Source organism: Sapajus apella, unplaced genomic scaffold (genome assembly GCF_009761245.1).
Source record: "Sapajus apella isolate SASKATOON/1434 unplaced genomic scaffold, GSC_monkey_1.0 scaffold43, whole genome shotgun sequence".
In the NCBI taxonomy this organism is placed as follows: Eukaryota; Metazoa; Chordata; class Mammalia; order Primates; family Cebidae; genus Sapajus; species Sapajus apella.
In genome coordinates this window covers 3,215,342-3,243,323 of record NW_022436983.1, presented here as the reverse complement: position 1 = coordinate 3,243,323, position 27,982 = coordinate 3,215,342, and the positions used below count along the sequence as shown (strand labels likewise).

The 27,982-nt window shown below is 48.5% G+C and overlaps 1 protein-coding gene across 3 annotated transcripts in view; it reads left to right on the top strand.

The window, feature by feature from the left end:
* The window catches only part of SLC2A5 (solute carrier family 2 member 5), a 35,893-nt gene extending 13,703 nt beyond the window's left edge, over positions 1–22,190 (top strand). The window contains exons 3-13 of one of the 3 annotated variants that reach the window (XM_032300294.1): positions 1,985–2,083; positions 2,595–2,755; positions 11,410–11,534; positions 17,164–17,316; positions 19,045–19,170; positions 19,247–19,434; positions 19,550–19,660; positions 20,281–20,382; positions 20,703–20,778; positions 21,169–21,296; positions 21,392–22,190. In XM_032300294.1, coding sequence (XP_032156185.1) covers positions 1,985–2,083; positions 2,595–2,755; positions 11,410–11,534; positions 17,164–17,316; positions 19,045–19,170; positions 19,247–19,434; positions 19,550–19,660; positions 20,281–20,382; positions 20,703–20,778; positions 21,169–21,296; positions 21,392–21,595 — 1,473 coding nt within the window. In that variant the 3' untranslated portion in view covers positions 21,596–22,190. The remainder of the gene's footprint in view (positions 1–1,984; positions 2,084–2,594; positions 2,756–11,409; positions 11,535–17,163; positions 17,317–19,044; positions 19,171–19,246; positions 19,435–19,549; positions 19,661–20,280; positions 20,383–20,702; positions 20,779–21,168; positions 21,297–21,391) is intronic. The other 2 variants (XM_032300295.1, XM_032300296.1) reach the window with 2 other exon arrangements.
* The last annotated feature ends 5,792 nt before the right edge of the window (positions 22,191–27,982 follow it).

Below are 27,982 nucleotides of genomic sequence, written 5' to 3'. Positions count from 1 at the left end.
GTATGTGTGGGTGTGTGTGTGTCATGGGGGTGTGTGCAAGGGTGTGGGATGTGTAGTATGTGTGTACATGCAGGTGTGTGTGTAGTATGTTCACGTGTGTAGTGTGCATGTGTGTAGTGTATTGTGTGGGTGTGCATGTGTGTAGTGTGTGCGTGTGTGTAGTGTGTGCACATGTGTGTGTGTAGTACATGTGTATGTATTTTGTGTGTGCATGTGTGTGTGGTGTGTTTTTGCTTTTCACTAGGGCTCCTTGCAGGTGCTGCCCTGCCGAGATTCACTTCATCCTGTCTGGGGACCCGACAAGGCAGAAATGATCATTGTTTCTCTCCCTGTCTGGACTCCTCACTTACCTCTCTGAAGACATCCTCTTTAGGCTGAGCACCGTGGCTCATACCTACAACCCCAGCATTTTGGGAGGCCGAGGAGGAGGATTGCTTGAGCCCAGGAGTTTGAGACCAGCTTGGACAATATAATGAGACCTTGTCTCTACAAACAAATTAAAAAAAAAAAAAAAATCCAGGCATGATGGTATGCACCTGTAGTCCCAGCTACTTGGGAGGCTGAGGTGGGAGGATCACTTGAGCCCAGGAGGTTGAGGTCGCAGTGAGCTGTAACGGCACCACAGCACTCCAGCCAGGGCAAGAAAGTGAAACCCTGTCTCAGAAAAAAAAAAAAAAAAAAAGATTCTCTGTAGATTTAGATCCAGTGGGATAGTGCTCAGCTTGTCACTGGAGGGCCAAGCATGAACCTGTGTCACCTGTGAAGGGGGCTCTCCATCAGAGGAGATGGAAGAAGGTCCTTCAATGACAAGTCAGAGAGCAGCATCCCAGCAGATTCACCTCTACAGCTAGACATGGTCATAATTAATCCTGGCAAACACTGCGAGGGAGTGTGATTGTCCTCATTTTAGAGATGAGGAAACTGAAGATCATAGGAATTAAGCTGAAAAGTGGCAATGGGTAGATTCAAAAATGAGGTCTGTAGATTTTAAGCGCACAGCTCTTTCCATGTCTGTCTCCTGCTCTTCATTACGAATGAATTTCCTCATCATTAAAGATTGAAAGGAATTTAGTTAAATAACTAAAATTTTCCTTCTTTTTCTCTTTGATTTTCTGGCAGTTTATGTTTGAGATAGTGCAAGAGCTAATTTGCTATGGTTGGCAAACACCACCACGTGACAGGAATGTCACAAGAGCATTTCAAACATTAGCTGTAGTAGCTGCAGAGAAGCTGTTAGAGAAGTAGGCTTCGGCTTCTTTCTTTTCCTTTTTTTTTTTTTTTTTTTTTTTTTGTTGTTGTTGTCATTGTTTTGTTTTTGAGAGGGACTTTTGCTCTTGTTGCCCAGGCTGGAGTGCAGTGGCGTGATCTCAGCTCACCGCAACCGCCTCCTCCCGGGTTCGAGCAATTCTCCTGTCTCAGCCTCCCGAGTAGCTGGGATTACAGGCATATGCCACCACACCCGGCTAATTTTGTATGTTTAGTAGAGACGGGTTTCTCTGTGTTGGTCAGGCTGGTCTCGAACTCCTGACCTCAAGTGATCCACCTGCCTCGGCCTCTCAAAGTGCTGAGATTACAGGTGTGAGCCACCGTGCCCAGCCAGTTTCACTTCTTTCTGATCCAGTGGTTCTCAGATGGGGGCACTTCCCCGCCAGGGGACACTTAGCAATGTCTGAAGACATTTGGGTTGTCACAGCTGGGGAGAGGGTTGCTACTGGAATCTAGCGGGTGGAGGATGCTGTAAACATCCTGCTGTGCTCAGGACAGCCCCCATAACAAAGAAATATTGGACCCCCATCGTCAGAAGTGCCGTGGTTGAGAAAGCCTGTTGTAACTCAAGGTGTGTTGAGGGTAGGTTTCAAGGTATTCAAATAGTTTCAAGACCACGGATCTTCAGACTCTGTTACATCTTTCTATGAACTGAAGTAAAGCGGGAGGGCCCTGGAACCCTGGAGCTGCTTCCTGACCTAAGCCGTGATCTCTGCAGAGGCTGACGCTTGTGCTTGCCCTGGCAACCCTGATAGCTGCCTTTGGGTCGTCCTTCCAGTATGGGTACAATGTGGCTGCTGTCAACTCCCCAGCAATGGTAGGTCACTGTGGGGAGCAAGATGTGGGGAGGGTGTTTGGAGCAGCTCGTTGCCTGGGTGGGACTGGCCAGGGAGGGGCTGTTCATCCAGTGGGTCTTCAAGCAAAGGGAGAGGGAAACACCCCTGGGACACACCACAGACCTGAGGGAACTCTCAGACACGGGGCCCTTGGGATGGGCCAGGTCTGGCTGGACACACAGTGGGCGGGGCTCCAGGACGGGGCTCAGATCTTCTGTGGCCTTGTGGCTTAGAGGGAATCTGGAGGGGCCTGGGGTCTCCTTTCTGGCTGAGAAATACCCAGGGTGGTTTGCTGGTCAGAGGCTTCCCAGCCCTCCCCGTGGTGGCCGCCCTGCTCGCTTCTCACAAAGCTTTTTCCTGCCTCCCACCCCCACCCCCCGGTGAATAAGGTTGGTCTCTGTGCACTGTTTTGCTGGGTGTCCTAACAGTTAATGTTCTTCCTGCAAAACCGGATCACATTATTTTGGTGTTCTGTTTGGCTTTGTCTCCTAGTACATGCGACAATTTTACAATGAGACCTACCAGGACAGGACTGGTGAAATCATGGAAGACTTCCCCTTGACGTTGCTCTGGTCTTTAACTGTGTCCATGTTTCCCTTTGGAGGCTTCATCGGATCCCTCCTGGTCGGGCCCTTGGTGAATAAATTTGGCAGGTAAGGGAAGGGGAATCTTTAATTCCCTGAAACTCATAGACCCCCATCGGAGCTAAAACATGGGCCTACCACTGAAATCCTTACCATGAGACTAGGATAATAATCACTGTGGTCATTGTTCTTTTCTTTTTAATTTGAGTTGGCCAGGCTGGAGTGCAATGGCACAATCTCGCCTCACTGCAACTTCTGCCTCCCGGGTTCAAGCCATTCTCCTGCCTCAGCCTCCTGATCCTGGGATCACAGGTGTACACCACCACGCCCAGCTAATTTTGTATTTTTAGTAGAGATGGGTTTTCGCCATGTTGATCAAGCTGGTCTCAAACTCCTGACCTCAGGTGATCCACCTGCCTTAGCCTCCCAAAGTGCTGGGATGACAGAGGGGAGCAACTGCGCCTGGCTCGTCATTTTTATTTTCTAATGGGGTCAGAAAAGAAGACCAGATATTGTCAGTGTTTGGAGACCTAGGAAGGGTCTCATGGGTTAGAAGCAGGGGTGGCCTGGGATCTGCAGGCTCTCGGCGGACCCAGAAGGAGCCTTGTGTGCTTGTGGAGACCCAGGACTCGCTTTGGCTTACACTGCCCTTTTGCCCCCACAGTGTCATCTAGGACATCTCTCTTGTGACACCAGCCTCGTGAACACAGGGGGGTCAGGGCTGTATCTTTGCCCCTATCTCTAGAAACATTAGAAATTCCATATTTTATTCCAAAAAAGTTTCCTTAAGATATCACACTCTCCCATGTAACTTCCATGGACATTATGGAGGACCTAGTTAAAAACAGAATTATAGAAGTCCCCTCATCCAACTCCAGGGATGAGGAGCGCACGGGGGCTGAGTGAGGTCACAGCTCTAGTGAGCCCAGAGCCAGGACTGTAACCCAGACTCTGATTCCTCCTCCAGTATTTCTAGAATAGAATCTGGAATAAAAACACACGGCTGGGTGTGGTGGCTCACACCTGTAATCCCAACACTTTGGGAGGCTGAGGCGGGGAGATCACTTGAGGTCAGGAGTTTGAGACCAGCCTGACCCACATGGTGAAACCCATCTCTACTAAAAATACAAAAAAAAAAAAAAAAAATTAGCCAGGTGTGGTGGCACATGCCTGTAATCCCAGCTACTTGGGAGGCAGAGGCAGGAGAATCACTTGAACCTGGGAGGTGGAGGTTTGCAGTGAGCTGAGATCACACAATTGCACTCCAGCCTGGGCAACAAGAGCAAAACTCCAAAACAAAAGCAAAAAACAAACAAACAAACAAAAAAAACACTGCCACTGCTTTGGAATCCAGCATCTTCTTGAGAGGTTAGTGTTGAACCCACAATTTTCCCTGTGGGCCCCCATGGAGCAGAACATCCCTCCAGAATCAGACCTGCAGGACACTTCTCCTTGAGTGAAGAGCACGCCATTTGGTTCACAGATGGAGCTGAAGGTTGCTAATTTGAACTGTCTTCTTGGGGGTCTGATAAATGCTATTTGGCTTGCCATTTTCTTAAGTATTTGTGTTATTTATTTATTTATTTATTTACTGAGGCAGAGTCTTGCTCTGACGCCCAGGATGGAGTGCAGTGATATGATCTTGGCTCACTGCAACCTTCACCTCCCAGGTTCAAGCCATTCTCCTGCCTCAGCCTCCCAGGTAGCTGGGATTACAGGCACCCGCCACCATGCCTGGCTAATTTTTGTATCCTTAGTAGAGATGGGGTTTCACCATTTTGGCCAGGCTGGTCTCAAACTCCTGGCCTCAAGTGATCCACCCTCCTCAGCCTCCCAAAGTGCTCGGATGACAGGGTGAACCACCACGTGCAGCTGGTGTTATTTAAATAATAGTAGCAACTAACATTTATTAATGAGTTTCTATGTGCCAGGCACTATCCTGACTGCATTTGGAAGTACTATTACAAGCCCCACTTTAAAGATGGGGAAATGGTGCACACAGAGACATTGTAACTTACCGGAGATCACACAGCTGGGAGGTGGCCAAGACTCCAACCCAGGACATTTCACTTCTGAGTATGAGCAAGTAACCTCTCTACTCTACTTCTGTTATTTAGGGCAAATATCTCCTCAATCTCTTGCCTTATTTTTTAATCATACCTATAGCACCTTTTTAATGCAAAATTTTAAAGTCTTCAAGTGGTCAAATTTATAGTTTTTGCTTTTCAACTAGGGACACTTAAAAAGTAAAAACTATAAATATATATATGTGAGACAGGGTCTCACTCTGTCACCCAGGGGGGCAGTGCAGTGACATGATCATAGCTCACTGCAGCCTTGAACTCCTGGGCTCAAGGGATCCTTCTGCCTCAGCCTCCTAAATAGCTGGAACTACAGGTGTGCACCACCATGCTCTGCTCATTTTTTAGTTTTGTAGAGACAGGGTCTCACTATGTTGCCCTTGCTGGTCTGAAACTCCTGGGCTCAAGCAGTCCTCCCACCTTGGCCTCCCAAAGTGCTGGAATTATAGTCATGAACCACTATGCCTGGCTTCTTGTATATTTTTAAAATTAATTTCACAATTTTGTTCTTCCAGCTAGATCTGGTGTTTTATTTTGTGTATACTGGGTGATGAGAGAGAACTAATTTTATTTTTTTTCCAAGTGGAAAGTCACTTGCTCTCAAATTTATCTTAGTTATTCGTGTCCCTTTACTCTTCCATTTAAAATTTTAAGTCAGCTTCTCAAAATCGCTGAAAAAATATTCTGATTGGCATTACTCTGAATTTATAAATTAACTTAAGGAAAACTGACATCCCTACAAGCTTTCCATCATCTTCAGGTCTTCTTAGATGTCCTTCAAGAAAGTTTCATTGTAAAGGACCAAGGATTTAGTTTTGTTTATCCTGGGAGTCACTGCGGTTCCTTGTCTGAAGTTTTACTTCTTTGTTATCAGTTCTAGGAAGTTTTCAGCCCGTATCGCTACAAATACCACCCCTCCCCCATTTTCTATATCCTTTGCTTCTGGAACTCTATGAAGTTCCTCCGTGTCTTTGAATCTCTCATATTTCCCATCTTCTTATCTCTCTCAGGTGCTTTCTAGGTAATTTCTGCAGGTCTCCCTTCCCATTCATTAATTCTCTCTTCAGATGTAATAAACCTGCTATGTTTTAAATTTTAATGACTATATTTTTCATTTCAATAAGTTCTGTTTATTCATTTTTAAAATTTATTTTCTATCGTTGTTTTAGATAACTTTTATAGTTTTTTTGTTCTTTCCTATAGTACTATTTTTTATTTTATTATTTATTTATTATTTGTTTTGAGATGGAGTCTCGTTCTGTGTGCAATGGTGCAATCTTGGCTCTCTCCAAACTCTGCCTCCTGGGTTCAAATGATTCTCCTGCCTCAGCAAATAGCTGGGATTACAGATGCCTACCACTATGTCCAGCCAATTTTTGTATTTTTAGTAGAGACAAGGTTTCACCATGTTGCCCTGGCTGGTCTGAAACTCCTGGGCTCAAGCCATCCTTCTACCTTGGCTTCCAAAAGTGCTGAGATTACTGGCATGAGCCACCATGTCCTAACATTAAAAATAGATATTTTTCTTTTTTTTTTTTTGAGGTGGAGTCTCACTCTGTCACCCAGGCTGGAGTGCAATTGCACAGTCTTGGCTCACTACAACTTCCGCCTCCCAGGTTCAAGCAATTCTCCTGCCTCAGCCTCCGGAGTAGCTGGAATGACAGGTGTGCACCACCACGCCTGACTAATTTTTGTATTTTTAGTAGAGACAGGGTTTCACCATGGTGGTCAGGCTGGTCTCAAACTCCTGCCCTCACATGATCCGCCCACCTCAGTCTCCCAAAGTGCTGGGATTACAGGCATCAGCCACCTTGCCCAGCCTATATTTTATTTTTAAAGAGCAGTTTTACGCTCACAGCATAATTGAGAAGAAGCTACAGAGACCCCATACACCCTCTCCCCGATACATACACAGACTCCCCCTTTATCAGCATCTCTCCCCAGAGTGGTGTATTTGTTATAAATGACAAAATTGGCATTGAGGTATATCATCACCCAAGGTTCATAGTGTACATTAGGGTTTATTCTATGGGTTTTCACAAAAGCGTAATGACTTGTATCCACCATTATAGTATCATATAGAGTAGTTTCACTGCCCTAAGAATCCTCTGTGCTCTGCCTACTCATCCCTCCCTTCTCTCTAACTCCGGGCAACCACTGATCCATTTACTATCGCCAGAGGTTGCCTTTCCCAGAATGCCATATAGTTGGAATCATATAGTATGTAGGATTTTTTTCTTTCTTCCTTCCTTCCCCTTCCTTCCTTCCTTCCTTTCTTCTTTCCTTCTTTTCTTCTTTCTTTCTTTCTCTCTTTCTTTTCTTCTTTATGCTCCTTCTTGCACACAGATAGGCTTTTCAGATTGGCCTCCTTCACTCAGGTGTACTTAAGGCTTCTCCATGTCTTTTCATGGCTTGGTAGCTCATTTCTTGTTAGTGATGAATAATATTTCACTGTCTGGTTGTACCACGCTTTATCCATTCATTACTAAAGGACATTTTGGCTGTTTCCAAGTTTTGACAATTATGAATAAAGCTGCTGTGAACGTTCAGTGCGGACGTAAGTTCCTGTGCGGACATATGTTTTCAACTCCTTTGGGTAAATCCCAAAGTATGTGATTGCTGGATCATATGAGTACAGATAAGCATACGTTTAGTCTTATAGGAGACTGCCAAACTGTTCTTTAAATGGATGTATCATTTTGCATTCCCACCAGCAACGAATGAGGGTTCCTGTTGCTCCAGCATTTGGTGTCGTTTTGGTGTTGTCAGAGTTCTGGGTTTTTGCTCTTCTGACAGGTGGTACCTCATTGTTTAATTTGCATTTCCCTGATAACACACCGTGTGGGTCACCTTTCATATGCTTATTTCCCATCTGTGTCTCTTGGTGAGGTGTCTGTTAAGATCTCTGGCCCTTTTAAAAATTGGGTCGTTTGTTTTCTTTTTGAATTTTACGAGTTCTTTGTGTATTTTGGAGAACAGTCCCTTATCGGCTATGGCCTTTGCCGATATTTTCTCCTAGTCTGTGGCTTGTCTTTTCATCTTCTGAACAGTGTCTTTCACAGAGCAGAAAGTTTTAATCTTACTGAAGACCAGCTTATCAACTCATTTTCTTTTTTTTTCTTTCTTCCTTTTTCTCTTGCCTTCCCTCCCTCCCTCTCTCTTTCTTTTTTCCCCTCCTTTCTTCCGTCTCTTTCTTTTTTCTTTCATTCTGAAATAAAACTTTATTGTGATTTCTTATGGTTATAAAAGGACAGACAATTGCTTGGGAGGGGCGCACTCCCATAAAATGTCCGCCTCCCTTCTTGGTATGCCACTGGTTCCTATCTTTACTTGTTCTTTGTGTCATTGACCTACTATTTTGAGAGGATCATGTTAGCAACTTCAGACCAAAACTGTTGCTTTCCCTGTTCCTCCCTGGAATTTGATCAGTCCAGTTGACACTGTATGTATTTTGAGGCTGTTGGTTGGCATCATCTATATGACAATTCTATCTTCTTTGCTATTATTTATTTTACTTCTTTGTAATGCATATAACACCTCTGTGTTTTATGATAGTTTTGTCTCAGATTATATTTTGTCAGTTATTAAGACTGTCATCCAACTTCCCTTTTTGTTTATATTGGCCTTTTAATTTTATATTTTCTAACTTTCTGTATGTATTTCATTTTAAGGATTAATTCTTTCTTTTCGTGGATTATGCCTTTGGTGTTATATCTGAAAAGTCATTGTCAGACCGAAGACTGTCTAGATTTTTTTTCCTGCGCTATCTTCTAGGAGTTTTATAGTTTTGCATTTAATATTTAGGTCTGTGGCCACTGTGAATTAATATTTGGGAAGGTTCTAATGTCTGTGTCTAGATTCATTTTCTTGCAGGTAGATGTCCTGTTGTTCCAGCACCATTTTCTTTTCTATTTTTGTTTTTGAGACAGGGTCACATTCTGTCACCCAGACTGAGTGTGGTGGCACAATCACAGCTCACTGCAGCCTCAAACTTCCTAGCTTAAGCAGTCCTCCTGCCCCAGCCTCTCCAGTAGCTGGGACTACAGGAGTGCACCACCAGTAGTGCCCAGTTAATTTTTGATTTTTTTCTTTTTCTTTTTTGAGACAGAGTCTTGCTATGTCACCCAGGCTGGAGTGCAAAGTGGCACAGTCTCAGCTCACTGCAAACTCTGCCTCCTGGGTTCAAGCAATTCTCTAGCCTCGGTCTTCCAGGTAACTGGAATAAGAGGTGTGTGCCACCACACCTGGCCAATTTTTTTGTGTTTTTAGTAAAGGCAGGGTTTCATCGTGTTGGCCAGGCCAGTCTCGAACTCCTGGCCTCAGGTGATCCACCCACCTTGGCCTCTCAAAGTTCCTGGGATTATAGGCGTAAGCCACTGCATCTGGTCAATTTATTATTTTTTCTAGAGATGGCATCTCACTTTGTTGCCCAGGCTGGTCTGGAACTCCTGTACACAAGTGATCCTCCTACCTCGGTGTCCAAAAGTGCTGAGATTACAGGCATGAGCCACTGCACCCAGCCCAGCACCATTTTTTAAGGACGTTTTTCTCCAATGTGTTCCCTTTGCTCCTTTGTCAAAGATCAGTTGACTAGACTTACTTGGGTCCATTTCTGGACTCTCTGTTCTGTTCCATTGATCTATTTGTCTATTCTCTTTCCTTTTCTTTTGATACAGAGTCTCACTGTGTCACCCAGGCTGGAACGCAGTGGTGCCACCTCGGCTCACTGCAACCTCCGCCTCCCAAGTTCAAGCAATTCTCATGCCTCAGCCTCCTGAATAGCTGGGATTACAGGCACATGGCTGTAGTAGAGATGATGGGGTTTCACCATGCTGACCAGGCTGGTCTTGAGCACCTGACCTCATGTGATCTGCCCACCTCAGCCTCCCGAAGTGCTGGGGTTACAGGCGTGAGCCGCCGCACCTGGCCTATTGTCTATTCATTTACTTGTACCATACTGTCTTGATTACTGTAGCTTTATAGTGAGCCTTGAAATCAGATACTGCCAGTTCTCCAGTACAGCACCATTCGGATTTCTTATTTTATGACAGTAATCGTTTTAAAGATTTTATAGTCCCAGTCTGATTCTGTTGTCTGAAGGTGTGCTGTTAGTGTAAGCGGCTCTCAGGTGTGGCGAGTTTTTCATGTGTTTAAGAATGGTGGAGCTCTACCCATTAATGGCTTTGTCCGTCATGAGGGTCCTCGTCATGAGGGCTCCATTGTGAGAGGCCCCTCTGGAGAAGTTAGCTTTGCTTCTGTCTGGATCTCTAGGGAAGGCTTGTTCCTGACTTAAATGGGATTACGTTCTAGGTTAGTGTGATGTTTGATATAGGTTTTAGGTAGGTTCCCTTTATCGGCTTAAAGAAGTTCCTCCATTTATAGTTTGTTAAGACTGGCTAAAAAAAACAAAAAATGGCTGGGTGCAGTGGCTCATGCCTACCTATAATCCCAGTACTTTGGGAGGCTGAGGCAGGCAGATCACTTGAGGCCAGGAGTTCGAGACCAGCCTGGCCAACATGGGGAAACCCCATCTCTATTACAAATACAATCACTTAGCTGGGCTTGGTGGCATGTGCCTGTAATCCTAGCCACTTGGAAGGCTGAGGCATAAGAATTACTTAAACCCAGGAGACCGAGGTTACAGTGAGCCAAGATCACTGCACTCCAGCCTGGGTGACAGAGTGAGACTCTGTATCAAAAAAAAAGAAAGGAAGAAAGAAACTCAGGCCAACTTTTAAATAAACAAATAAATAAAAATTTAAAAATCATAATGGCATTAAATTTTGACTTATTTTGCTGCTTCTGTTGAGATAATCCAGTGTTTTCCCCCACAATTTTATTATTTATTTATTTATTTATTTATTGAGACAGAGTCTCACTCTGTCACCCAGGCTGGAGTGCAGTGGTATGATCTCGGCTCACTGCAACCTCCACCTCCCGGGTTCAAGCAATTCTGGTTCCTCAGCCTCCTGAGTAGCTGGGATTACAGGTGCCTGCCACCACGACTGGCTAATTTTTGTATTTTTAGTAAAGACATGGTTTTTACCATGTTGGCCAGGCTCATCTCAAACTCCTGACCTCAAGTGATCTGCCCACCTTGGCTTCCCAAAGTGCTGGGATTACAGGCATGAGCCACCATGCCAAGCCCAAATGTAATCTTTAATATGGTAAAAATACATTGAAACAATTTTGTATATGCTGTTGAGTTTAATCTAAGATTTCATTCAGGATTGTGGCATCTATGTTGACATACGTGACATAGGCCTATACTTTTCTTTTCCTCTAATGTCCTTACCCAGGACAATTTTGGGTTTGGCTTTCAAGATTACACCAAAATGATAAATTACCTAATGATTTCAAAAACCTTTTACTATATCTTAATACAGATCCCTTTCCCTCCATTTTCACCACTGATGCCCTCTGGACTGTGGTCATTTCCATTTGCTCCCCACACAGAGAATATTCCCACACCAGGCCACCCACTTGACCTGTATCAGTCCCAGGTCGCAGAGAGCTAAACACACAGCAGTAAAGCCACTGCTGTAACTGCTGGAGCCTATGCAGGGGAGACACTCCGGGAACATTTGTGGAATGAATGAGTGAATCCTTGAGCCAAACTAACTGATATTTTGTCCTCTGCAGAAAAGGGGCCTTGCTGTTCAACAACATATTTTCTATTGTGCCTGCGATCTTAATGGGATGCAGCAAAGTCGCCAAGTCCTTTGAGCTTATCATTATTTCCAGACTTTTGGTGGGAATATGTGCAGGTAAACAATGCTATGCTGTATTGCCATTCTGTGAGGGTGGTCCAGGAGGGGGACAACAGGTTCCCAGGGACTAGAACCAATCTGTGATCTCCGAAATGTATAGAAAGCCATTCCTGTGCCTCTACTGTGAAACAGATGCTTGAGTTCTACGTGGGTCTCAGGTGCAAAAGCAGGCAGAGCTTTACTGTGATGTGTCCTACAAAGACACATCTTTGAAAGACTGAAATGCAGAATCTTAACCTGGGAAGAATCCTTTCAATCCAATCCTTTATCTCTATATGTTGTCAACATATTTAGAACATATTGAGATAAAGGATCACACACACACATATATAACCTTATCCTTACTACATATAACACAGTCTCTTCCATTTTATTTATTTATTTATGAGACAGGGGGATATGGTTTGGCTCTGTGTCCTCACCCAAATCTCATCTCAAGTTGTAATCCCCATGTGTCAAGGGAAGGACCTGGTGGGAGGTGATTGGATCACAAGGGCGATTTCGCCCATGGTGTTCTTTAAACTGTAGGTGACGACCAGTTAGTGGGTGGTGATATCTGTTTAATGAGCAGCATTTTCTTTTTAAAAATAGAATAGCTGGGTGCAGTGGCTCACACCTGCAATCCCAGCTACTCTGGAAGCTAAGGCAGGAGGATCACTTGAGCTCAGGAGTTTGAGACCAGTTTGGGCAACACAATGAGACCCTGTGTATTAGTCCATTTTCACACTACTATAAAGAATACTCCCTGAGACTTGGTAATTTATAAAGAAAAGAATTCTAATTGACTTACAATTCCCCCTGGCTGGGGAGGCCTCGGGAAACTTACAATCATGAGGGAAGGGGAAGCAGGCATGTCTTATGCAGCAGCAGGTGAGAGAGAGGGAGAGAAAGTGAGAGGAGGGAAGCTGCCTTATAAAACCATCCAATCTCATGAGAACTCAGTATCACAAGAACAACATGGGAGAAATCTCTCTCATGATCCAGTCACCTCCCACCAGGTCCTTCCCTTGACACATGGGAATTACAACTCGAGATGAGATTTGGGTGAGGACACAGAGCCAAACCATATCCCCCTGTCTCATAAATAAATACACACACACACACACACACACACACACACACACACACACACACACGTGAGAACCAGGTTGCAGTGTAAAATGTATTTCTGTGTTTTTTTACTGTAGGTGAGAGTCAAAAAAGCTTGAGAAACAATCTAATGTATGAATTCCACCACCAGAAAGGTGTTGACAATGCCACATTTTAAGTTTTATAGGGGAATTTCAAGTTTGCCAAGGCGTCCTGAGTTCTATTCCTGAAACACCCACCAGCTGAGAGAGTGCTGACTCTCTGAGACCTCTTATCTAACAACCTGGGAGGTGGTTTCTCCTAAGCCTACTCTGTTGCCTCCAAGCCTAGGCTGCCAGGCTGTACTGTGGTGACTTTAGAAAACTCTCCCATAGCTGCTTCATACTGAAGAGAAATGAGGGTACAGCCGTGTCGGGGGCTTTCGCTGAGTTGCTATCCTTAGTCGGCAGTATTTCTCAGGCCCAGGAGGAGAGACGCATCCAGGGTGCAAGCTCTCAGGGTCCTGCAAGTGCAGGGTGGGCCCCTGGAAGGGGCCCCTCCTAGGGACCTCACTGCCTCCCTCCAGTCACTGTCCCAACATTGCCAAGGAACTCTCATTTGTTTCTTCCAAACGCAGGGATAGGGACAAACAGATAATTTGGCTGGCAGTCTGCAAACCCCTCAGCTGGGATTAATTGGCAGTAACAGAGACATGAAAAAAAGATGAAAGACATTTCCCAAGCATGGACTAAGTCATGCCCAAGGGAGGCTGATGAGCCCCATGGCAAACTTTTCCTGGTGCTCGGCTTTCCCTGAGAGTACCCGACTGGGTCTTTGCCATCTTGCCCTGACCTGTGGGTTTTGTCTGCAGTGGGCTCAACTTCTTGAAAAATAGATGATTCCTGCCGGGCATGGTGGCACGTGCCTGCAGTCCCAGCTACTCGGGAGGCTGAGGTGGGAGGATTGCTTGAGCCCAGGAGTTCTGGGCTGTAGTGCACTATGCCTAACAGGTGTCCGCACTAAGTTCAGCATCAATATGGTGACCTCCCGGGAGCGGGGGACCACTAGGTTGCCTAAGAAGGGGTGAACCGGCCCAGGTCGGAAACAGAGCAGGTCAAAACTCCCCGTGCTGATCAGTAGTGGGATCGTGCCTGTGAATAGCCACTGCACTCCAGCCTGGGCAACATAGCGAGACCCTGTCTCTTTAAAAAAAAAAAAAAGAAAAATAGATGATTCCTAAAAGTTGTCAGCAGTGAGCAGGTCCAATCACTTTTCTGTTGACCATTAACAATACAGAATTGTTTCCAACGGAGAAATAGTAGCCTTCAGTAGATAACCAATCAGTTAAAAGTCTCAACCTTCACTCTGAAGTCAGCAGTTCTCGAAGTTTTAGGTCTCAGGCCCCTTTGCACACTTAAAATTATCGAAGGCTCCAAAGAGCTTTTGCTTATGTGGGTTATATTGATCAATATTTGCTGTATTAGAAATGGCAAGCGAGAGTCATATTAATTCATTTTTTAAAATAAGCCTATTACATGAAGAGTTGTTTTGTTTTACATTTTTGTAAATCTCTTGAATGTCTGGCCTCATCGAAGAGAACTGAATTCTCAGACGTACTTCTGGGTCAGGTCAGTTGTGATGTGGCGTGGCGGGCAGTCTCTGGAAAACTCCCATATGCTCATGAGAGAAAGAGAATGAAGAGCAAATATCGTCATCTCAGGATTATCACAAAAATCGTTTTGATCTCACAGACACCCTTAAAAGGTCTTGGGACCCCCGGGTCCTCAGATCATGGTTTGAGAACACTGGCCATTGGGTACATAATCCATTAGCTGTCAGTTTTTCACATACCTCCTGCAAGTCAGCAAAGTAGGTCGCCAAGCTACGTGCTGCTTAGACACTCATTTTAAAACCACCCATATGGCCGGGTGCGGTGGCTCATGCCTGTAATCCCAGAACTCTGGGAGGCTGAGGCAGGTGGATCACTTGAGATCAAGAGTGCAACACCAGCCTGGCCAACAGGGTGAAACTCCATGTCTACTAAAAATATAAAAATTAGCTGGGCGTGGTGGAGCAGGTCTGTAATCCCAGCTACTAGGGAGACTGAGGTACAAGAATCGCTTGAACCCAGGAGGGGGAGGTTGCAGTAAGCTGAGATCGTGCTCCTGTGCTCCAGCCTGGGCAACAGAGCGAGACTCTGTCTTGCAAATAAAACCAACAAACACAAAAATAAAACCACCCATATGAACAAGAACCACATGGCTTACTCTAAAATGAAGTAAACAACTACCTTGAGAAGGGGATGCCAAGACGAGTGTGACTTTGACTTGAACATGCTCACACTCACTGATTTGTTATTAGTCAACTTCTTGGCAGGAAGACTGAAGGTATTCATTGGCTCAGAGGAACTTAAACTTATTGTTTGTTGGTTGGTTGGTTTGAGATGGACTCTTGCTTAGTCGCCCAGGCTGCAGTGCAGTGGCGCGATCTCAGCTCACTGCAAGCCCCACCCGCCAAGTTCAAGCAACACTCAAGCCTCAGCCTCCCGAGTAGCTAAGACTACAGGTGTGAGTCACCACGCCCAGCTAATTTTTTTGTATTTTTTGTAGAAATGGGGTTTTGCCCTGTTGGCTAGGCTGGTCTCAAACTCCTGGCCTCAAGTGATCCACCCACCTCGGCCTCCCAAAGTGATGGGATTACAGGTGTGAGCTGCGGTGCCCAGGAGGAGGAATTTAAACTTTAAAAGCCACTTTGCTCTGACTCTAGCATCAGAACTAGCTGGCTGGGCAGTCCTTGTGGAGTCATTTTAAAGACAAAAGTAGAGATTGCTTTCCACCAACATATAGGTAACCCCATCTTGTCACAGACCTCCTGAAGTTTGACTCCTTATGTCCTTCACCAAGTTAAGGTGCTCTGGCCGCTAAGTGGCCCCAGGCTCTTGTTAAGTGGTAAGGACAGAGCCTCCACTTCAGCTCCCAGGAAGCCTTGCCTTCCTCTGCAGCTCTTTGCCCTGGGCCTGCGAGGCGTTGCCCCCTTTTCCCACCTAGGCATGCTAAGAGCTGCTTTAAAGACTGCCCTTCTTTGCTCTGAAAATGGAGAAGAATCGGTATTAATGAACTGTGATATCACTTTTCAAATACTAAGCAGAGACATCTGTGGGTAGAATTGCCAAGCAGGAAAACATGGCCTTAGGTACCCTCCCATCTCAGTGCCATCCATTACCCTGCCATCGACAGCAGCAGCAACCTCCACTTGCTCCAAACTCTGTTCCTGAGGGTCTCCCTGTCAGACACCCACATCCTCTGAGCCTCTGCTTGATCCAGGACTGGCTACATGCTACTTGGACTAGTAAAACTTCCTCTCTATCCCCAGCCTCTGGATGTGCTTTTAGGAGAATTAAATAGGACAATATGTGTGAAAATACTTTGGAAGCTGTAAAATTAAATTTTGTCTATTTTTTTTATTAACATCAGGCAACATCTCATTCTATAAAATATAGTAAGTTTTCCCTCCACTAGATTACAATGGAAAAATGTACAAGTTTAAATACTGGGGATTCAGAAGTAGTTCAGGCATTACATACATCCCAGAAATGCAGATATTCCATAATATGTATTGAAGTTTCTAATGTTTACTGAGACATATAACTTGTTCTTAAAAGTATATGAAAGTATCTCTGCATTGGTTTATTATATGCTGAGGGCCAGGGGTCCTTGGCCATACACGCATACACACACCATGTACACACATACGCCCACCCAGGATTTATATATATGTGTATATATATGTATATATGCATACACACACACAGAGGCCATATACACATACAACATGCCATGTATGTATACACACACCAGGCCATATATAAGGCCATATATATATTTATAAACACACACACATACACAAGCCATACATACATGCAGGCTATACACACACACACATACACACACACGCCATATATAAATACACACACAGGCCATATATATATATACACACACACACATACATTGTGCGTGCGCGCACACACACACACCACACACACACACATATATATATGTATATATATACATATGTTTTAGTGGAAACAGGGTCTCACTATGTTGCCCAGGCTGGTCTCAAACTCCTGGCCCCAAGTGGTCTACCCTCCCCACTTAGCCTTTGCAAGTGCTGAAATTACAGGCATGAGCCATCATACCCAGCTGCCTTACCATTTATTAAACAGATCCTCCTCAAACAGCAGAAGTGTGAGCGGGTCTAGACTCAGGCCGGGGCAGAGGGAAGGGCCGGGGCAGAGGGAAGGCCCTAGGTCCAGCTGGCCGGGGCCCCCAGATGACATGAGCTGAAACAAGGGACCCTGTGGGTGAGCTCCTTTGATCTGTTTTCTCTTTCCTTAAAGTATGAAGAGCTAAGAATTAAGAGGTGTTCGCTTTCTCCTTTGCAGTTTTCAGAGAGTTCTGGCCCAAATAATGTGATTGCTAAGAATAATATACTTGAAGACACAGCTTGTCCCTGCCAGACTAATTTTTCCTGATGGTGTTTCGATTTCGCCTCCTCCCAGGTTTATCTTCCAACGTGGTCCCCATGTACTTAGGGGAGCTGGCCCCTAAAAACCTGAGGGGGGCGCTTGGGGTGGTGCCCCAGCTCTTCATCACTGTCGGCATCCTCGTGGCCCAGATCTTCGGTCTTCGGAATCTCCTTGCAAATGAAGATGGTGAGTTCAGGGCATCTCGGGACCACCCCTACCCCTTCACCACCACCCTTGGCCCCTCCTCATTCTCCAAAGCCACCACCACAGGACAGGGCTTTCTGCGGACTGGCCTCTTCTAACAGGTGGCTGTGCTTGGGGGGCCCATCCTTTCCTGAGCCCACACAGCAGGCCCTGGACAAAGGCGTGATGATGGACTGGCCAGTGTTTACTCTCTAGTCCCTCTTAGGAGATGGACGAAGTGGCTTTGAGTGATCCACTTCTCTGTCTGCTCAGCAGCTGTCCATATGGAGGCCCGTGGCATAGCAATGACAGCCACCAGTGTGCCAGGCTCTGTGCTTAGGGCAGGCCCAGCATCAGTTCACAGGACTGTTCCCAGCAACACTGTGGCCTGGGGCTCGGTGACGATCCCATTTTGCAGACCAGAAAGGGAAGTACCAGGAGTCAGGGTGGCCTGGCCCCATGGGTGAGGTGGCGAGGACATCGTAGACTCTGCCTCCACCCTCCCCAAGACAGCCCAGGGCCTGGCATGCGGAAGTTGAACAGATGCCTTTAACTGGTATTGTTTTTGCATGACTTTCTCCCTTAAACCATCATCAGTCATCTCATCAGCCAAAACATAAGCCATTTCCCGTCAGGGTTTCACATACTGCCTGCAAGTCAGTCAAGTGGACCATCAGGCTCTGTGCTGCTTAGACGCTCTCTATAGAAAGTGCTTGTTGTGGGCCAAGTGCCAAGTCTTTTTTAGTAACTCATGTGTTCCTCAGAACAGTCCTATGAAGCCTAGGTCAGTATCATACCCATTTTACAGGTATATCACCTGAGGCACAGAGATATTGGAAAACTGCTCCAAGGTCTCAAGCGGATGCAGACCCACGGCACAGGCCTAGGTTCCTGTTTCAGTGCCACATGCTCCTGCCTCTCCTTCACTCCTGCATGTGTTGGGGACACTTATGCTGAGGTGCCACGCCCTCATTAGGAGCTGGGACCAGAAGTGAATCAGCCAGGTTCCTGCCTCAGGGAGCTCGAGCAGAACTCAGAACCACACTCGGCGCTCTAGGCGTTTGTGAAGCTCTCTGCTTCGTTTCCTTGCTTTGCCTCTAGTTTCACCTTTGGCAGGAGCAGGGTGAATGTTACCATTTCTGAACTTTACGGAAGGGCCTTGCAGTGTGTGGACTTGAACTCAACACTCAACGCCTCTGTGAGAGGCGTCCACACTGAGTCTTGCTGCGTGTTCACTGCAGTATCAAACTCCACTCCTGAGTGCAGCAGCGCACGTGTCCCCTCTACGTGGAATATTCAGGACATTCCCACTGTTTGTGGTGTCCTTTCTATCATCAAATCTGCGGTGACCATTCCAGTTCAGGCATCCTGGTAGCCTGGCTTCTCTGGGCGCAGAGCTGGGAGCAGGCAGCTGGGTCAGGCCGGGTGTGCCTAGCTCCTCCAGCCCCTGCGAGACTGTCCTCCGAAGGACACGGGGACGTTCTCACCAGCACTTGGTGTTGCTGGCCTCGTGGGTGTGGTCCCTCTGGTGGGCTCAGTAATTCATCGCTGCTGAGCCCTGACGCCGGCGCTTCCCAAGTGTCCACTGCGGGGGATCGCTGTTCTTAGGTCTGGGAAAGCTGTGCCCTCCTGACCTATGCCTCGCTCAGGGTGATGGGGCCGGCTCCGTGCAGAGGGTGCCTGTTGGGTGGTGGGGAGGCCGCTGGTGCCAGCTCTCTGCCTTCCTCCCAGGCTGGCCGATCCTGCTGGGGCTCACTGGGGTCCCCGCGGCGCTGCAGCTCGCTCTGCTGCCCTTCTTCCCCGAGAGCCCCAGATACCTGCTGATTCAGAAGAAAGACGAAGCGGCCGCCAAGAAAGGTAATGAGGGCCCGGGTGGGTGCGGCCTCCAAGCTTTGCCCCCGAACCCTGGTCCGACGGCGCCACTTCTCCCCAGCCCTGAAGACACTGCGCGGCTGGGACTCCGTAGACGCGGAGGTGGCCGAGATCCGGCAGGAGGACGAGGCGGAGAAGGCCGCCGGCTTTATCTCCGTGCTGAAGCTGTTCCGGATGCGCTCGCTGCGCTGGCAGCTGCTATCCATCATCGTCCTCATGGGCGGCCAGCAGCTGTCGGGCGTCAATGCTGTATGGGCCGGGCCGTGGCTCGGGAGCTGGGGAGGGCTCGGGGGCGCGGGGCGTGGGTCCCGGCGCAGAGGCCGCCTCCTCCGGGCAGCCGCCCAGCCTCGCGCTTGCCTTGCAGATATACTATTACGCGGACCAGATCTACCTGAGCGCCGGCGTGAAGGAGGAGCACGTGCAGTATGTGACGGCTGGCACCGGGGCTGTGAACGTGGTCATGACCTTCTGCGCTGTGAGTGTCCTGGGAGCAGCCCGCAGCCTCCACCCAAAGCCCCTCGGGCCCCCACGTCCCAGCCTCAGCGCCGCCAAGAGGGCAGCCCGTGGTTCCCAAACATGGAGGCCCAGCCCCTTGTACAGAGGCTCTGTTTGGGAGGTGGCCCCGCACCGGCCCTTCACACTTGGGCCTGCTGAGCCGCACCGGGCCTAGGGCGACAGCCTGACCGGAATGTAGGGGCGCCTGGACCGGGCAGCGCCCACTGCCGGGTGGCTCCAGGCCCGGGATACCTGGAGTGAGGCTCGGCCACTTCAGGATGGGAACAGGCTCCGTGGGGGCAGCGTCTCCTGGTGCATGCAGACATCTGGTCTCCCGGGCGGGCGCGGATCCTCAGGCTCAGGGTTGTGGGATTAGGAGGCCCTAGAGCTGAGTCTCAAGGGCGGGCAGCTGGGGGCCCCGCATCCCGGCCACAGCCGACTTCCTGCTGGCCAACCGAGGGCATGTCTTGCACACAGGAGTGAATGTGCACGCGGGTGGGCACCCGGCTTGCCCAGCTCTCCTCACAGCTGCCCCATGGGAAGGGGCTGGAAGGAGGGTGAAGCTGGGCCTGTCACCCGAGCCCTGCCGCCCTCCTGTAGGTGTTCGTGGTGGAGCTGCTGGGTCGGAGGCTGCTGCTGCTGCTGGGCTTCTCCATCTGCCTCACAGCCTGCTGTGTGCTCACCGCGGCTCTGGCCCTGCAGGTGAGGGCGGGCCAGGGTCCCCGGAGCCCAGAGCTGCACCAAGAAGACCAGGGCTCCCACCCTCACCCCCACCTGTCTTTAAAAGGAAAGGGGGTCACAGTGAGCTGTTTTAGCAAATACATGCGGCCAGATATCTAGGGGACCATGTGTCCTACTAGCTCACAGCCCACGTTCAGCTGATTTCCCAGTGGCTCATCGAGGTGGCACTGCTGGGGGAGGAGCCAGGTGCCATCTTCCACCCACCAGGGCAGGTTGGCCGCACCCTGGGGTCCCATCCTAGCTTGTCTGCTCCAGGTGAACCAACTGCTTTCTCTCCACAGGACACGGTATCCTGGATGCCATATATCAGCATCGTCTGTGTCATCTCCTACGTCGTAGGACATGCCCTTGGGCCCAGTACGTACCTGAAGCTGGCCTCAGGATGTCACCACCCCCTCCAGGCCCAGAAGCTCCTGGCTAGAGCTCCTTAGACGCATCAGGGATGGCCCAGTGCAGCCTGGAAATGGCATCTCTTCCCCCCTCCACTGCAGGGGTGGGGTGCGGCACGAAATGAGGGTGAAAATGGTAAAGTAGTGGTGTGGGTAGGAACACGCAGACTGTGCAAGCAGCAGAGTGGGCCTCACAGGTGGTCGCTGGCCAGCCATCCCTGTACGCTGCCATCTGCCTCCTGCGTGCTGCCCCCCAGCCTGAGTCCTGGAGACGCCGCTGCTCCAGGGCCTGCATGGCCAGGCCTGGGATGCTTGGGCCTTCTCTGCCTTCAGGGAGGCTGTTCTCCTCCCCCCACAGGTCCCATCCCCGCGCTGCTCATCACTGAGATCTTCTTGCAGTCCTCTCGGCCATCCGCCTTCATGGTGGGGGGCAGTGTGCACTGGCTCTCCAACTTCACCGTGGGTTTGATCTTCCCGTTCATCCAGGTGAGTGGGGCCCACTCTCACCAGATCCCCACGCAGTAGAGCGTGAGCCCTTGGGCAAGCCCCGTCCTACACGTCACCTGCCCCTCTTCCCACAGGAGGGCCTCGGCCCGTACAGCTTCATTGTCTTCGCTGTGATCTGTCTCCTCACCACCATCTACATCTTCCTGATTGTCCCCGAGACCAAGGCCAAGACGTTCATGGAGATCAATCAGATTTTCACCAAAATGAATAAGGTGTCTGAAGTGTACCCAGAAAAGGAGGAACTGAAAGAGCTTCCACCTATCACTTCAGAACAGTGACTCTGGAGAGGAAGCCAGTGGAGCGGGTCTGCCAGGGGCTTCCTCCTTTGGCCTGTTTTTCTGACTTCTAGCTGTCTGTAAATATCCAGAAATAAAACGAGTCTGACGTGGAATGCAGCCCTCATCTCCAGCCTCCCCACCCCAGTGGGAACTGTGCAAAGGGCTTCCTTGCTGTTCTTGAAGCCGGGCTGTCTCTCTCCAGATTGGCCCCTCACCAGCCCCGAGTCAAGTGAACAGCTGGTCTTCCACCTTGCTGGGTCAGCCTTTGTGTGGCTCCTGGTAACGTAACAAAAACAGTTACTATAGTGGCAAAATGGAAGGAACCAAATTTTGCCAGATAAACTGACTCTGTGGCCCCGACAGATCTTCTGGGGCCCTGAGCATTTGTTTAGAGCCAAATTCATCCTCTTATCAGATCCTCTTCCAGAAATACCTATCTAGGAAGGTGTGATGTCAGAAACAACGACATCCAGAAAGCTCAGGAACAGGTGCCTGTGGAAACACTGAGTCAGAATTCTTAATCCTAAATTATATTATTAGTGGAAAATGGAATTGCTTCTGTATAGTCAATAAAATGAATCTGATCACTTTTCAACAAAACATGCTGCTGTTCTGAGAGCAAGTGCAAGGCAGGAGGAAGTTCCGGGCTCCTTCAGGCAATTTGACTGCACAGGTATTAGTTCCTTGAGGCCAGGGGCTTGGTTGGTTTTGTTTATCCCTGAATCTCCAGCATTTAGAAGAGGGCCTCCGGAGGTTGAGGTGGGAGGATTGCTTAAGCCTGGGAGGTGGAGGTTGCAGTGAGCTGAGATTTCATCACTATAATCCAGCCTGAGCAACTCAGACCCCATCTCAAAAAAAAATTTTTTTTAACTGGGCATGGTGACACGCCCTTATGGTCCCAGCTATTTGGGAGGCTGAAATGGGAGGATCACTTGAGCCCGAGGGGTCAAGGCTGTCCTGGGCCATGATCGCATCACTGCATTCCAGCCTGCATGACAGAGTGAGACCTTGTCTCGAATAAATAAATAAATGTAAGATTGAGCAAGCTTCCAAATGTCCTCAGGTGTGTAGTGAAATCTTGAGGAGTCTTGAAATCTTGAGACTGTGGCCAGGGAGGAAGGGAAAAGGAACAGGGTCTTGATATGGTTTGGCTGTGTCCCCACCCAAATCTCATCTTGAATTGTAACTCCCATAATTCCCCTGTGTTGTGGGAGGGACCCTGTGGGGGATAATTGAATCATGGGGGCAGTTTCCCCCATACTGTTCTCATGGTAGTGAATCAGTCTCAAGAGATCTGCTGGTTTTATAAGGGGAAACGCCTTTTGCTTGGTTCTTATTCTCCGTCGTCTGCCACCATGTAAGATGTGCCTTTTGGTTTCTACCATGATTGTGAGGCCTCCCCAGCCATGTGGAATGGTGAGTACATTAAACCTCTTTTTCTTTACAATTTACTCACTCTCTGGTATGTCTTTATCAGCAGTGTAAAAATGCATTAACACAGGTCTCCCCCCAAAATATAGAGAGCTGGAGGCTTTTCTTAGAGATATGAATAAAGGGTGCAAGTGTAAGTGTATGTATGTGCAAAAATATAGATAAAACCTTGAAAGGAAAGTGCTGAATGGCCTGTGCAAGAAGTGATGTCTTCTCCTGGTAGTTGGGTGGCAGAGACTGGTGGCCGGGAGAGACAGTAGAGGGACTTGGGAGCACCTTTTGTGGGTATGGAATGGCGATTCCACAACCAACAAGCTAAATCACTCACAGGCGGGTCCAGAGGAAGTAAATAGAGCACTGTGGTTGAACCATCCTTGACCTTCTGCAGCAGGGATCTGCATCCTGGAAGGGGCACAGAAACAACCAAAGATGAAGACTCTGAGAGCTGAGGAGTAGCCTCAGGTTAGGATATCAGAAGTCAAGACACAGTGGCACCTCTAATACAGGGGAGGCTATGAAGTTTATGGTTCTGGATGTCTACTTCCTGGGTTCAAACTTTGGTTCTGCCATATTAATTGTGCAACTCGGGCAAGTTACTTGGCTTTTCTGTACCTCAGTTTTCTCTTCTGTTAAATGGAACTAATAATAAATGTCTCACATGGCCATCGTGAGAATTAAATAAATTTATATGTAGATCAGTGGCATGTGTTTAGTATTCTTAGATACTTTTAAGTGCTTGGGAATAAGCATTAATCTTGAGGACAAATAAACTTACACATAAGATACAGTGAGAGACCACTATGCATGTATACCAGGATTGAGCAACACAGTAAATGGTTGGCAGATGGTGGAGCCATTTCACAGTTGCAATGGGAGGTTACAGATAAGCAGGGAGAGAGAGCGAATGATCCATGTGGTAGTAGATCATTATCTACTCCAAGTAGACTTGGAGACCTGGGTATGAACTCGCATGCAGTTTAATATAGATTCAGGCTACTATACAAATATTTATAGATAAGCATCTACATATGGGTTAGTAAAATACAGCAGGAGGACAGGTGTGGGAATACAGAAGGGAGGTGAGGAATTTGGAAAGACAAATACAATTTCTCCTGTTGGAGAAGATGCGACAGGAAGGTGAGGGATGGGCATTCCAGGCAACAGGCAGCACAGAGAGCTGTGGAGGTGTTCAGGGACACTACAGGTTATTTGGTCTGAAAGTGAAGCCAGAGAGGTAGCAGGGGGTGTGGGGTGGGGACAGCTGTAGTGGATCATGTGGGTCCCAGGAACCGAGTTGAACTTCATTGTCAAGACAACCTGGGGTTATGTGATGACCAAGTTTCCAGGAGCACCTGGCAGTAATGTGAAGGGGTGGGGCTTGGATAGGGAGACCAGCTGGTGAATAATGAGGGCCCAGCAAAGCCCTCCACGGTCAGGGCTGAATGTGAGGAAGCATTCAGAAAGTCAGTAGGATTTGGGATCCACTCAGCCCTCAGCGGTGAGCAGTCTGGCGTCCCTGCCGGGTTTCTAATATGGGCCAATGGGGAATGGCTGGAAGAGCTGGGTGGCAGGTTTTAGGAGAAGATCATATATACTTTTTGGACCTGTTGAGATGGAGGAGATCATGGGACACACACAAGATATCTAGAAGGAAGGTGGCATGGGGCTCTGGAGCTCAGGGGAGCAGGGACATAAGTTTGGGGAAACCACATATCTGTTAGCACCTACTGTGTACCAGGTCCTGAGTGAAAGGTGCAGTGAAGAAAAGTAGCCCAAGGGGTGACAGGTGGAGAAGCAGCTGAAGAGAGAGAGGAGTGGGGCTGCTGGGGGTCAGCGTATGCAAGCGTCTTATAGGAGAGGGTTGGCCATGGTTCAGGGAGTGATAGGAGGCAGCTGATGCCGAGGCAGAAAGGGGGTGGGGAAGAGGAGGGGGCACTGTGCAGACACTCAGTAAGCCCCCAGGAGCATCAGAGATTCTATTCTGAATGTGTTGGGAGGCCACTGGCTCACTTGAGCCAAGCGTATTCTGATCTGATTTGCAATTTAAGAAATCATTCCAGCTGCTCCGGAGAAGAGTCTGAAGGAGACCACGAGACAGCAAGGAAATCAGATCCTTACAAAAGATCTGAGAATAGGTTAAAGCACCATGTTTGCGTAAGATTGCCCCAGGTTTGCTGACCGAGAGGATGCAAGGTGGGAGGTGGGCTGGGTGTGCTGGCTCGTGCCTGGAATCCCAGCACTTTGGGTGGGAGGATCACTTGAGGCCATGAGTTCAAGACAAGCCTGGGCAACATAGTGAAACCCAGCCCCCGCCCCTGCCCAGCCATCTCTACAAAAAGTAAATATAAAAATAACTGAGTGTTGTGGCGCACACCTATAGTCCCAGCAGCATGGGTGTCTGAGGCAGGAGGATTGCTTGTACCTAGGAGTCATGATCATACCAGTGCACTCCAGCCTGGGCAACAGAGCAAGACCTTTTCTCAAATAAATAAGTAACTTTTTTTTTAAGATGGGAGATGGAGCACCGTCCAACAAGGGGCACAGGGAAGCCAGCAGAGAGAGCAGAGCTGCCAGGCTGTGCCATTTGCTGAGACCAGAAAAAGAGTCCCCCTTGGATTCAATGACTCAGTGACCTCAGGGAGTGCTATGGGAGGTAGTGTGGGGGCAGATGGCAGACTACCAGGGTGAGGACTGCAACTGAGGCAGAAAAGAAAGATTGGGAGCTCTAGTTATTGTTGGCTCTTCCTCCCTTTGCTATTCCTGCTTGAGTGGGTGTTTCGTCACTTACAGAACACGTACACATACATAACGTAAAAAATAGGTATACACATGTTGGAGGTTTATAGCAACATCTTCTTACTGGTGGGGAGGCATGATTTTCTTATAGATGTGGACCACTGGGGGCCAAGCTGCCTGCAAAGATCAGTGAAAGCCAAGGAGAAATGATGCTCTGGGAGAATTAGACAATGTCAGGGGATGGTGATGCCTCCAGATGGCCTGCCACTGCCATCACACCAGCGGCAGCAGGGAGGCGCAGCCCAGGCTGCTCCCGGGGTACTGTGGCAGCTGCCCAAACTGCAGCTGTAGATCCCAACCTTCTGCTCCATGGAGCAGGCAGGAGGCCCCCCTGACCCCCAACTCATGCAGCTGCAGCCACCCAAACTGTGGCTGCAGACTCAGGCATCCCTGCATTCTTGGGGGCCCAGGAAGGCCCCTCTGCCCTCACAGGCTTGGAACCATCTGCTTCTGCTACCTGGCTTCTCCCTGCTGTCAGCACCCACTTTGAGGCACTGCCAGGGCTGCATGCTCCAGAAAGCAGGAGCTGGGGACAAGCAGGAGCCCCACCCCTTCTGAGTTCGTGGGGGTGGGAGCTCCCCAGGTGCAGCTGTAGCTGCCCCCCAACTCACCAGGCGCTGGCCCTGGGTGTCACTGCAGTCTGTACCTTCAGGGGCCCAGCAAGGCCTTCCCATACCTCCCCTCTGTCTCCACAGGCTTGGGAGTGTCTGCTCCCACTACCTGGCTTCTCTTCACTCCTGGCACCCACTCCAGCCTCAGAGCAGGGTTGGGGCTGAGCCTGGGCACTGTCACAGGTCAGGTGGGTGTGCACACACCCTGGGAAGTGCTGACATACCAGCTCCCTGCCACCTTGGCCCCCTCTGGAATTTGGGCACTGATAAGCATGAGAGGGGAAGCTGAAGGGGTGCTGAGGGTGGCTCAGTGCTAGCCTGCAGGTGCCCCTTAGTGCAAGCAACCTGGGCACCACAGACAGCTGTGGGAGGCAGTCAAGTTCCTGAGTGGAAGTAGACAGGTCCCCATAAGATCCCACCTTCAGGCAGGGAGGACCTAAAGGCTAGGAGCTGGACTGCCAGTCCTGCAGACCAGAGTGGAGACTTATGATGCTTTTTCTGGGCCCACCCATGGTCCTCCATGGACCAATCAGCACATACTTCCTCCCCGCTGAGGTCCATAAAAGCCCTGGGCTCAGCCAGAACAGGGCAGAGGATGGAGAGAAGACAGGATGACCAGCTGCAGAGAGGAGCTACCCTCTCCAGGGGCTCCTCTCTGCTGAAAGTTGAACACTCAATGAAACAATCTGCCTGCAGAGAGGAGATACCTACGTGGGTCTCCTCTGAGCTGTTCCAACACTCAAGAAAGCTCCTCTTTGTCTTGTTTACCTTCCACTTGTCTGTATACCACATTCTTCCTGGATGCAGGAGAAGAACTCAGGCAAAGGTGCCACCAGCCACAGGAGTTTCTGGCCAGAAAATCGACACCCCAAAGATCCCATAACAATGCTGAGTTCCTGGGATGGGATCAAGGTCAGGACACTTGGCAGGTGAGAGATGGGGCCGAAGAGGGTTCAGATCCGTTTACTCACCACTGTGTCCACCGTGCCTGGAACAGTGGCTGGCACAGAGTGGGGGCTCATTCAGTGTTTTTTGAATAAATGAGTCTTGGGAGGGAGGATTGTAAATGGCTGATAGCAGAGCAAGAAAGAATGGAGCTAGGGAGGAGATGTCAGCCCCCAGAAGACACATTCACAACCCAAATCAGGCAGCTGGAAGGTAGGTTTGACCAGTGTTTTTCATACTTCCAGATGTCACATACCAAAACTGGGTAGACTAACATCAGGCTGCCTCTTTCTATTTTGCAAATAAAAACATTTTTTTAAAATTGGTCATGTGTACTGGCTCATGCCTATACTGTAATCCCAGCAGGACTGCTTGAGCCTGGGAGTTTGAGACCAGCCTGAGTAACAAAGTGAGACCCTGTCTTTAATTGCATATGTATATATATGTGCACACACAATTTTTTAAAAAATGAACTCTCATCAACAATCAAAATGAGGAAAAGATGTTTTGAAAGCAAGGACATTTACTATCTAGGAAGGATGTAATCACAGAATAAATTTCAGTCTTTTAAATCGAATAGATTTTTCTTTGTGAAAACCTCACT